The sequence below is a fragment of the Lissotriton vulgaris genome, chromosome 10 (genome assembly GCF_964263255.1).
Source record: "Lissotriton vulgaris chromosome 10, aLisVul1.2, whole genome shotgun sequence".
In the NCBI taxonomy this organism is placed as follows: Eukaryota; Metazoa; Chordata; class Amphibia; order Caudata; family Salamandridae; genus Lissotriton; species Lissotriton vulgaris.
The window spans coordinates 225,831,773-225,843,809 of record NC_141698.1 but is presented as its reverse complement, the minus strand read 5'-3'; the positions used below and the strand labels follow the sequence as shown (position 1 = coordinate 225,843,809).

The window sequence follows — 12,037 nt, the reverse complement described above, 5'->3', positions numbered from 1 at the left end:
TCTCTCTAATACAATACGCCCTGCTATTTTCGCCTAAGAATCCAACAGGGATTTCGGTTGGTAACATGTTGGATCTTTTCTATTTCCCTTTTTAAAAATGGGGACTAAAATGGATTCCGTCCAAGTCTCAATGTACTGAAAAGAGCAACTGGCCATGATTATTTGGGTCAGTATTGGACCCCAAAGGTCTAAATTAGTCTTATATAGATCTACGGGAATTTCATCAGGGCCAGGTGCCTTACCCCCTTACTTGCCATAATTGCCCTGTTTACCTCATCCAAGGTAATTTGGAGGTCATTTACTGTTGTCGAACATAATAAATTGTTTTCCTCACCTTCCGTGTTTAAAATTTCTATGAGGTTTACAGGATTGTGGTTGCCGAAGATATTCGTAAAATGTGCCACCCACTGCTCTTCTGTGATTGTTACGTTGATGGTAGGGGTGTCCCTTGGGTCTAGGAAGGGTGCCCTTACGGCCCTCCAAAAGGCTGCCCCATCCTTAGACTCAGTGGTTTCGTGGAGGGTCTTCCAAAGTTCTTCTTTTAACACCCTCTTACGTTCTTTGATCAAGTTAATGTGTACCCTCCTTGCCTACCTTAATGCAATCGGATTCCTAGGAATACTAGGGGACACTCTTTTCAATGTGGAATATCCTTTTGTGCACTTTGAGTCAAACCATCCCTTGAGCTTTCTTATGGGGTTACTCTTTGATACTCATAGGGTTTCATTTATTGACCTTGTGATATCTTGAAAGGATGTCAAAACTAGTTCATGTGTTGTGTTTTCATTTAAAATGGCTTCCATCGCTAAAATACTTATTACCACTATTTTTTGAGTTGGTTCTAGTGGATCCACCATCAGCCATTTCAGGGCATAACCGTTTTTCATATTCATTTCCATCTGTTGGGGGGCATGACAACTTTATGGTCATGCTTAGTTTGGGGAGTTAACAGTTTCAATGAAATGCTCAGAGGGAAGTGATCGCCCAGAATGATGTTATGTGTTATAAATTGACTCGTCTTTGATGCTAAGTTTACAGAAAGTAGGATTTAGTCTATTGCTGTAAAACATCCTCTTCCGTTAAAGGTACTCTTGAAGGGCACCGGGTTAAGACTTAACTCATTTGCAAATCCTAAGTCGAGATCGCAGGACATTTCATTTAGGATGTTCACGTATTGTGTATGTGAGAAATGGGTTTCACTTTCACCTTCTTCATTCATGATGCCACATATATTAGTACCATTTTTAGAACACAGTGTAATATTAAAGTCCCCACCGACAATGTACAGTCCCCTCTACCTTTTCTTAACATTATTTTAAGAGCATTTAACAGATTGTCTAAAATTCCAACTATCTGGTTCGTCAGTGCTTTATTGTATGAGTTACTTACCTTCGGTAACAATGTATCTGGTAGAGGAACAGCACTATCCAGAATAGTGCCAGGTACTAAGGCACCAAGTCACGGAATGAAAGAATTGAGCGCAGCTACTGTAAGCAAGTCCGTAACCAACATAACAGCCTCCTTAGAGGCAGAAGGCATGTGAAAAAGGGCACAGCAGACGGAGAAGTCTGCAACTATCGCCCGGAGCCAAGAAGGGTTCCAAGCCAGAATGGAAGAGCAGTGACAAGTCATCCTCTAACCACACCAGCAGGGGGGGATATCCTATAAGAACAGAAGATAGAGAGAGGTCCTCACAGAAACTAGGCAGAAGGGTTGTAAAGGAATCTGCGGCTAGAATTGTCTCTACCAGATACATTGTTACCAAAGGTAAGTAACTCGTACATTTGATAGAGACTAATAGCAGCAGATATCTTAACGTAGAATAGATACCCTAGCCATCCCCAAGGGGGAGGAGGGTCTCCGAGAGCACCTCTTCAGCTCAAACGAGCACAAGACCCCCAACAGGGGACCAATCACAGGGACAGGGAAAAATAACCCAGTCCACCGCAACAGGGAAGGAGTTACAGGCCCTTTGGGTAGATGTTCTTCCACGATGCTGAGGTTCTCTTCGAACCTCAGCATCGTGGAAGAACATCTACCCAAAGGGGATGTGTTAGAATGACAAAGAGGTAACCCAGCCTTCACCAACAGGAGAAAACAAGTACCATACGAAGGAGGCCAGAACACCCCAAGCCCAATCAACGCACCAGGGACCTCCACCAGAAGCCCCAAGGGTACAGGCAAAACAGAGGAGTGGCCCTCCACTGACGCTGGGGAGTGCGGTAAGTATGGTGGAGATAATTGAGCTGAATAAATTCCAAGTATTTTATGATGAAAAAGTCAATTTAATTAGCTTTCTGTGCACGGTGTCCTCATGATGATATTCCTGCAGAATAACATTTACTTCATTACACGTCTACTTGAAGTGCAATGTGTCTTGTGATATTATTTTGGGTGTTCTATAAAGTGCTGAACATTACCATTAAGCCACTTCAAACTGCTTTTGACCTCAAATCTATACATTAAATGTACTTATCAAATTCCATTTGCTATGGTAGTTACGGTTGAGTCATTCACAATTGTGAACTGCAAGAGTTCTGTTAAAGACTACAAATTGGACACAATAGCAGCTCAAACTTTAATAGTTGTAATTTCTTTACCTGCAACCGATAAAAACGTGTTTAAGCGCTATCAACGACGAGCAAAGTCCAGTGAGTGTTTCAGTATTTTTCCAAGGCATGATCCACCTTACCACCAAAAACTTTGTCACCTTTAAATAGGCTTCACTCTCTCATTTGGCAGTCCTCTTTTATGAGTGTGCACTACTGGGAAGCCAACTTCAATTTCTATTTACACATTCTGTTTTCCAATTCACTGAAGATGGCAACATTACTTTAATGAATGTGTAGCCTACCATAACAAACCAAAATCTCTTTAAACTGCAAGGGCTGGCTCTATAAGTCAGAAATTTATGAAAAAGGAGAGGTTTATGGTTAGAAAATAATGCATAACGATTCAATAAATTATAAACATACCTAGGGGAGTGTTGAGGCACACGCACTGTACATCAAACCAAAAATTCTCAACATCTTGCAAAGTGCTCAGAAAGTACCCACGTCTCTCAAATGGACGGCTGCTTCGAGCCAAGTTGTAGTGTGGATCACAGGTAGTTGTATCAAGAATGGATGACTTTCTTTTCACATATACAAATACCTGTGTAAAAAAAGAATTACCAATATTATTAATGATCATGTACCAAAAATAATTTGTGTAAACATATTTATTACTTTTACTTTATTTATTACTTTTCTTCTAATTCAGTATATCCAATGCACTACCCTATTTTCCACCCTATACCACTCAATATATCCTCTAGCTCAACTATGACTCATCTCAAACCTTTCTACTACTCTTTCCAAAGCACTAGCCTCTTTATCACCCTATACCTCTATCAATATATCAATTACCTCCACTCTCTCATTCATACCAAAATCCATACCACTACTATGATCGCAAAATAACCCTTTCGAGTCTCTTCCCTAACTTCACACCTCCCTGCATCATCTCATACCTCTTTTTACTATTCTGATCCCCCAAAACAAGCCTTTTTTTAAACCCTCCTTATGACTCTTCCCCCTCCACCTCCCATTTACTCATCCAAAGCCTCCTCCTACTGCTATGAGCTCCAAAAAAAACACACAAAAAACTGTTATAAATTATTCTCTTCTATACCTCCACTATCCTTTTCAATCCAAATAACAGACTAACATTTCCACCACTCAAATTAATTTAATATTTCACTATACTAATTCACCAATAATACTTTATGGGTTCTGGAGTACAATGATACTCACCGAAAAAGCACTTCAACACCCCAACAGGGGTAGCAAGCACTATATAAATGCAAACCTTTTTACTTCAACCCCTTCGCTATCAGGGCCTGACTGGGAACCACAACCGGCCCTAGCATAGTGCTCCGCCCCCTCCCCACTCGGGGGATTGTGAGGTGCCGCCGAGCTCTTTGCCGGAGCCTGTTTTCGGCCGATTTTGTTACAGGGCTGATTTTGCAGCTACGTAACAAAATTCTCACCATGCGGCGTACCGGGGGATTGCCCAGTGCCCGCTATGGCCAGTCCGGTCCTGTTCGCTTTCCTTCTCAATCCAAACAACTAACAAACATATCGACCACTCAAGTTACTTTCATATTTTCACTATACCAATTCACCACTAATCCTTTATGGGTTCTGAAGTAGCATGCTACTCGCCAAAAAAGTGCTGCAACATACCATCAAGGGTAGCAAGCACTGTTCCCTTAAAGGTGCACATGCACGCACATCTGTGACTCCGAGCGCGCCGTGCGGTGTGTGTGGCGTGGGCACACATCTCCCAAGAGTAAGATGTAGCCCGTGGGATCAAGGAGGGAGCACTTGCTTTATTTCTTTTGTTTCTAGAGTGCGGCTGCGGGACACATTGTGTGCTTTTAAGTATTTATGTTAATTTAAGCGCCCGTCAGGATCTCCCCGTCACGAGCTGCGATTAACATGAATACTTTCACAAAAGCACACAATCTGGCCCAGAGACGCGCTTTAGTAACAAAACAAATGCATCAAGTCTACAAACATGGAGTGTGCTTTCAGGTGATCCTGAAAGCACACGCTGTGTTTGTAGACATGTGCATGTTCTTTGTTTAATAGAGCTGGGCTACGGGGTGATAGTGTGCCTTTTTTCAAGCTTTCATGTTAATTGCATCTCATTACAAGCGCTGCAATTAACATGAAAAATTTAACAAAAGCACACAATCACCGCAGCTGCGCTCTATTAAGAAAAAAAATGGAGCAAGTCTACAAACATGGTGTGTGCTTTCAGATGATTCTGAGAGCACACTCAATGTTTGTAGATTTGCTTCATTTTCTTTTCTTAATAAACCTGGGCTGCAGGGTGATTCAATGCCACCAAGGTTTCAGATTGCTATGCGTGACATTTTCATAATTTCTCTGTATTTATGAGTGACATTTCATCGACCATGCTTGACACTTTCTCCGGAGCAAAATCAAGCAAAAAAGATGTGGGGAACATATACATATTATAAATTACACCCCATTGAGCAACAGAAACTCTAAGAAGTCACTGAATTAAAGTGGGCTAAGGAGAAGCAGCTGAAAACTGAGTAGAACAGTCAAACTGTGTGACTACTACTGTCATGTTTGGAGCTTTTATGAAGCAAGCAGACTACTTTGAGGGTTAATGATTGTCTTGCTACTAGAATGACTGAGCTAGAGTGCACAAGGTGAATCAACATGATTGGCCAGAGTTACTGCAAAACAAAATGTATGTGCTTGGAGTAGGAAAAGAAAGGGAATTCGATGGACAAAGTTTGTTTGGCAGTGAGGGGAGAAAACCCCGGCAGAGCTGTGTTTTCATTCTAGTGCTGAAAGATTTTTAATTCCCTTCTCTCTTCAGCATGCAGATTATTCTAACGAAAGCTCTACTTTTTACTCTTGAGGTCCTGAATCACGTTCACTTGGAATTACTATTCCCTTTCCCTAAAAACCTAATTCTTGACCCCTAAATTAATGTGCCCTTAGCAGCAGCTACCGCTTGACAAGGCAGTAAGACTGTGGCACCTCATCTTTGGGGAGAAGGTGGTAGCTGAGGTAAGGGTTGGGTAACAATCTGAATCTCACAAATTCCATTAAAAAAATGTGTCTTTTGGGGGAAGTAAAGCAAGGTTCATCAACTGACACTAGTTAAATTACGATTTTTAAAAGTGTGATAAAGCAGATTAATTCCAAAACAAAGTGTTTTGAAGTATGTAAGCGATTATTGCTTTAAACCAAGATCATACGGGGACGTGGCCAAGATGGCGACAGAGTAGGACGTTCTTCACGGTCTCTCCGGCGCCTGCATATTCTCAGCCTTGTACATCTGCCCTTTAAGTGCCCATTTGAGCAAGTGGGGGCGAGCGGTGGTGCTCCCTACCTGCACTGCAGCAGTGGAGGGGCTCCTTTGTCTGATTTGGGGCCTGGAAGCGCTGAAACCCAGTGCGGCCTACCCGACCCGAGCAGACCACGAGGCAGGTCGGGGAACAGCGGACCTCTCCCTAGCAACCGGGAGAGGCGATTGAAGGCGAGCTGGCAGCTGCCCAGCACCAGGTGCAGGCCGGCCCGGAAGAGAATGCAGCCTGCGGCGGGCTCGAGACTAGTGCAGTGGACGGAGAGGCAGGGCCTGCCCGAGAGTGGTGAGAGCAGCGAGCTGACAACCTGTGCGGCCATGGAGGTAGAGATCCCTGCTTTGTGGGTGAGTGCTCCCTTGCAGTGCCGCGAAACGGACTGCAGCGGAAGAGGTGAGAGCGGGCGGCCTTCGGGGGGGACACGGCGACTCGGTGGACGGTGAGACTTGGCAGAGGGCGTGGGAGCCATTGAGGCTCGGGGAGGCTGAGCACTTTCCTCCGGAGGCAGGTGGGGGCAGACACAGGGGTGGCGAACGGAGCAGATCGGGGAGCGCATTTCCTGGCTCTCCCCCCCCCCCCCCCCCCCCCCCCTTCCCCACTAGGGACTGTGCTTGGGCCCTTAATCGGCCTGCAGTTCGGCGGGAGGCGCGCTGCCGGCTTCGGTGAGGCCTGCTACCCCCTCCACCATCTACGAGTTGCTGAGCGGCCCGCATTTCGGCAGGCAGCTTCGCAGTACAGTGGCCCTGGTCCTAGCCCGCCGAGCCCGACTAGTGGGGACTTTGTTTCTGTGCTTTGGTCCTGGTGCTACTGGAGAGCTTGACCTGGGCTGAGGGACTCTCAGCTGAAGCCAGACTCCACGTGCATAGGCCACATTCCGGCCCATACACATATATTTCCCCTGCTGCGGAGACCATTTGTGCCACTCGGTGATGTGGGGACGTGGGCAGTGCACCCTGCCGAGCTCGAGCTTGGTGACAGAGCTGGTCTGCCCCGAAGAAGGCGAGCGAGTAGGGGGAAACAGGCCCATCACTGCCCCTATTGTGGGCCACTTACAGAGACAAAATGGCGGATGCCAGGCTCTAGAAAGATAAACTGGCGAAGGACGGCGGCCAGAAGACCTCTCTGCAGTCAAGCTCGCCGGTCGCTGACAAATCCCCACAACAGGATGACAACGATGCCCCAGCGACAAAGGCATTCATGCTTGAGTTGTTTACGGCCATTAAAGAGGACATTATGGAACTGCGTTCCCAGCTTGCATCAGACATGAGGGAACTGTGGCGAGATGTGGATGGTGTGAGGGAGCGCGTCGCAACTTTGGGGGAACACCATCTGGGGACGGCGGAGGATGTTTATCGGCTGCAGCAGGATGTAATTCGTCTCACAGAGCAGAACCTGGACCTACAGGCCCACCCCGAGGATTTAGAGAACAGATCTAGGCAAAATAACATTCGGATCAGGGCGGTCCCGTGGAAAGGCGACGGTACAGACCTACGGAGTATGTGGAAGCCCTCTTTAGGCACATCTTGAACGAGGAGGACCTACAGGAGATTAAAATGTACCGCGTGCACCGAGTGGGTCTACCGCAGGGGCCCAAGGCCCCCCACCGACATCCTAGTATGTGTACATGACTTTCAACTTAAAGAAAGGATCCTAAGACGGGCACGCGATCTCGTCCCCCTTCAATTTCGAGACCACCACCCTATGCTGTTTCAGGATCTAGCGGCCTCTACTTTGATCAAACGGAGAGACTTTAAGCCTGTTACTAATTATCTGAGGGAGCAGGGGGTCCCCTACTCGTGGGGGCACCCGTTCCGGCTTATCTTCAAATGGAAGTTTAAATTGGTCCAGGTCCGGTCACTGGACATTAACATTCTGGGCTTGGAGCAGCCCGCTACCCCGACTGAGACCGGGGGCTCTCTCAACAGACGTCGGCGGCGTTCCACAGAGCAGCAGACGGTTGGCAGGCAGGCACCAGCGTTGAAACCAGACCTGTCGTCGAGCTTGAGAGAGAGAGGGGAAGTGGTGGCCTCTGTGGCATTCGTGACAGACGCTCCCGGAGACGCTTGAGACTTAAGCCTCTTACTGGGCCCTTTCAGGGACTATAGCTGGCGCCGGAGAGGACCGAACAAGGACCAGCTGAGTTTCATGCGTGTGTCCTTGTTGAGGGAAATGTCCTGTATCAGGTATTGGGTACAGGGTTGGTGGGCGCCATGTCCCCCTGCCTATGGGGCCTGTTTAACGGACTATCGTTTCTTCCTCTATCTCGTGTTGCTGTGTTGTGGGACTTTGGGGTTTTCCTTGTTTCGAGCAGGGGGGGTGGAGGTTGGGGAGTTGGGGGGGGTTGGGAGGGGCTCTGCATCAGCTAGGGGAGAGCTTGGTAGTGCTCGAAGGGGTTCCGTCTTGAATCCCAAGGACGGTGGGAGGGGATGCGGACGACTTGTCTTCCGTCGGTGGTGTTTTGATAGCCTCAGTGTAACGTTGGGTGTTAGCTATGTTCCTCTTCCTAGCGAGTATGGGTAAGGATTTGATAATTGTTAGTTTGAATGTTCGGGATCTTAACAACCCTGTTAAGCGCACAGCCATACTATCGTCGTTGGAGTGCCGGAGAAGATGTATGTCTGTTACAGGAGACTCACCTCCTCTCCAGGGACACTAGGTTGATGAGAGACAGACATTTTCCTGTGCAGTTGTGGTCCTCATATAAAGCAAAAAAGCAGGGGGTGGCTATCCTGTTTAGTGCTAAAGCTCACTGTAAGGTCCTATACCAAGTGGTTGATATTAAGGGGCGCTTTCTGGCGGTCAGGTTCCAATGGGGGACCACGCATCTCACGGTAGGCTCCCTGTATGCCCCAAATGAACGCCAGGAGTCCTTTTTGAAGATGGTGCTTGTGGAGGTGCTAGCTTCCCCAGATGCTTGTGTGTTGGTGGAGGAGACCTGAATGTAGTGATGGATCTTGTGCTAGATAGATCAGCTTCGCATTAAGCGGGGACCATTTCACAGGGAGGGAAGCAGTGGTTGCAAGAAGGGGGGTTGCATGATGTTTGGCGGACTCACCATCCCCTAGAGCGCGACTTTACTTATTATTCCGCAGCTCATAAAACGTATGCAAGCTTGAATCACTTCCTCGCAACGACGTTGCTAATGCCTCATTTGTCTGCTCCTGAGATTTTCCCGCGCTCTTTGTCTGACCATGCCCTCTTCTCTGTGCAGATTGCCTGTAATGAGCAGCGACCACCGGCGTCCGGGTGGCGCCTTCGGGACTCCCTCCTCAATTCGGAATCGATAGTTACCCGTATGAGGGCCACAATTACTCAGACAATGACAGGGATGGTATGTCGCTGGGGTCCGTTTGGGAGGCCCTCAAGTTGGTAGCTTGGGGGGACTTTATTGCGGTGTCTGCGTCACTTGCTCGGATTCGTAGGGAGAAACGTAAAGAGTTGGAGAGAGAGGTGGGGGGTTTGGAGGCGATACATAAGAGGACTGGGGCTCCACGCATATGGAGAGAATTAGAGACGAAAAGACGCATGCTTAAACATCTCGATTTAGACCGAGCGGAATACGCCCTCCTGCGCTTGCGACACAAGTGTTATCTTAGCGGGGGCAAAGGGGCCCGGATGTTGGCGCATCGGTTGAGAGCCCGATCACAGCAGACTGCCGTCCAGGCCATTAGAGATGCGGGTGGGGTGGAGCAGACTACTGACTCCCATATTGCAGACTCTTTCCGGCGGTTTTTCCACACCTTGTACCAACAAGAACCCTCAGAGCCGGAGCGTGTGGACACGTACCTTGCCTCGTGTGGCGTAACACCCTTTTCTCAAAGCTCGGCAGCAGCGCTTAACGCCGAAATCCGTATCGAAGAAGTCATCTCAGCGATTGCCCGATTGAAAATAGCCAAATCCCCGAGACCAGACGGCTTTTCGGTTTTTTTTATAAGAAGTTTTGTGTGGAATTAGCGCCTTTTTAATTCTTTCCTGGAGACAGGAGAGATGACCCCGATCACAGTTATTCCTAAGGTAGGAAAAGATCCTATGGAGTGTGGATCATACCGCCCGATCTCGCTCCTCAACATTGATGCCAAGCTTTTTGCTAGCATTCTGGCTGCTCGCTGTAGCCCACTTATGGACGGCACCATAGAACCGGACCAGGTCGGGTTTGTACCGACACGGCAAGGGGGGTGGGGGGGGGGGGAGAACACCAAGAGACTTCTCCACCTCATGGACTCTGTACATCTCTCTCGCACGCAGGCCCTCTTCTTATCAATAGATGAAGAGAAAGCCTTCGACCGCGTCAACTGGACGTATTTGTTCGCAGTTTTTGAAAGCTTTTGGGCTGGAGGATAACTTCATACGATGGGTGCGCTGCCTGTATGCAGCACCCGAAAGCGGCGGTCCGGGTAAACGGCTGCAGATCTGCCCCTTTCCCCATTACTCGCTAGACGAGACAGGGCTGTCCCCTGTCACCGCTGCTTTTCGCACTCTATATGGAGACTTTTGCCCAAGAGTGCGGTCCAATGGAGGTATTAGGGGATTCGATTTGGAGCAGACACACATAAAATAAGCCTTTACGCCGATGACTTGATACTTTTGCTTACGTGCCCTCGCACATCCTTGAGGCACTTGTCGATGGAATTGCGCAACTTCGGCTGCGCTGCAGGTCTGAAAGATAACTTTTCTAAGTCACAGATCCTTAATGTATCGATCCCTGCTGCTGACGTGCACGACCTTCAGCAGGACTTTGCCTTCCAGTGGGTTCACTCTAACATCCCGTACCTGGGGATTCGCCTGGCCCCCTCTATAGCGCAGACGATCTCTATCAATTTCCAGCTCCTAGTTGAGCACACAACCAAATCTCTCTCAGACTGGTCCAGTCTCCAGCTCGCGTGGTTTGGTAGGCTGGCGGCAGTCAAAATGACAGTCCTTCCACGCCTTTTATACCTCTTTCAAATGCTGCCTTTGAGTCCCCCGCCGGGTACCATACAGAAACTGCAGGGGCTGCTTGCCAAATTCTTGTGGAATCACAAACGTCCACGACTTGCTTCCTCGATGCTTACGGCCCCTAAGGCCAGCAGTGGGTTGGGATTTCCCTCATTACAAGCTAACTACCAGGCGGCCTGTCTGCGATTCATTCTTGAAAGGAACAGACCGTACTCCAGTAAACACTGGCTGTTTATGGATCAGGCGGTGGCGGGCTGAAATATTTGGAGCAGATTATGGCACCCTCGAAAACAGAGCTTGGGGCTTATACTCTTCTCCGGTGATGGCGCCGACTATGAAGGCGTGGGACCAATTTGCGCGGCGTAAGGGCTGGACCACCTTTCACTCGCCCATGACGCCCATTGTCGATAATCTGGATTTCCCGCCGGCTGCTCTTCCCGATCTTTCAGCGCTGGAGGGAGGAAGGCTGCAAGAGGGTGGGTAACCTACGATATCATGTGGACAGTTATTGAACAGGTTGGCGAAGGACCCAATCTGCAGAAACGCTTGTATGAAAAGGAACAGAGATGAATCTACAGATTGTCCACTCATGTAACAGGATTGAATGACAATATTCCCTGGGCGAGCGTCCTCTAAACTGGCTCTTTATTGACAACAACACCGAATCTGGAATCAAACAGACTTTTCTCCTGCACTGTGCTGTTTTTTGACCTACCTTTGTTTTTTGACCTATCTTTGATTTCATCTAAGGAACATCGACATTCTGTCTTTGTTCTCATGTGCACATTTTACATTTGTGCTTATCCTGCCCTGACCTCAGCATAACTACCTTCTGCCTTCCCAATCACACTCGTTTCTTTAAAACAACCCTTGGTTTTTACCTCGCTAACCAGTCATTAGCATAAACACTGCTTGTGTTACAGATATAGAGACTCTCTGCCTCGGTTTCATCTCACTGGCCTCATTTTCTTACCCTCGCTAATCATACATTAATTAATTAATTAATTGCAAGTTTATATAGCGCTAGGATCGACTCCCGGAGGAGTATCTCCGCGCTTCGACCGCTGCGAAACCCTTCCTGGCTTCCCTGAGAGATGGTCCCTTAATGGGTATCTCCAGGGTGAGACCAGGCATCCCCGGCGGTCTGGTGGGGCCGTTAGTGCAGATGAGGCAAGCTTATGCCCAGAGTTGCCGAGTGTGATCGCTGATCAG

At 48.1% G+C, this 12,037-nt stretch overlaps 1 protein-coding gene across 3 annotated transcripts in view; it reads right to left on the bottom strand.

Moving 5' to 3' along the window:
- The window catches only part of GTF3C1 (general transcription factor IIIC subunit 1), a 2,762,707-nt gene that overhangs the window by 1,253,656 nt on the left and 1,497,014 nt on the right, over window positions 1-12,037 (bottom strand). For all 3 annotated transcript variants that reach the window (XM_086940909.1, XM_086940911.1, XM_086940910.1), the window contains one exon: window positions 2,976-3,153. In XM_086940909.1, the coding sequence (XP_086797035.1) occupies window positions 2,976-3,153 (178 nt within the window). The remainder of the gene's footprint in view (window positions 1-2,975; window positions 3,154-12,037) is intronic.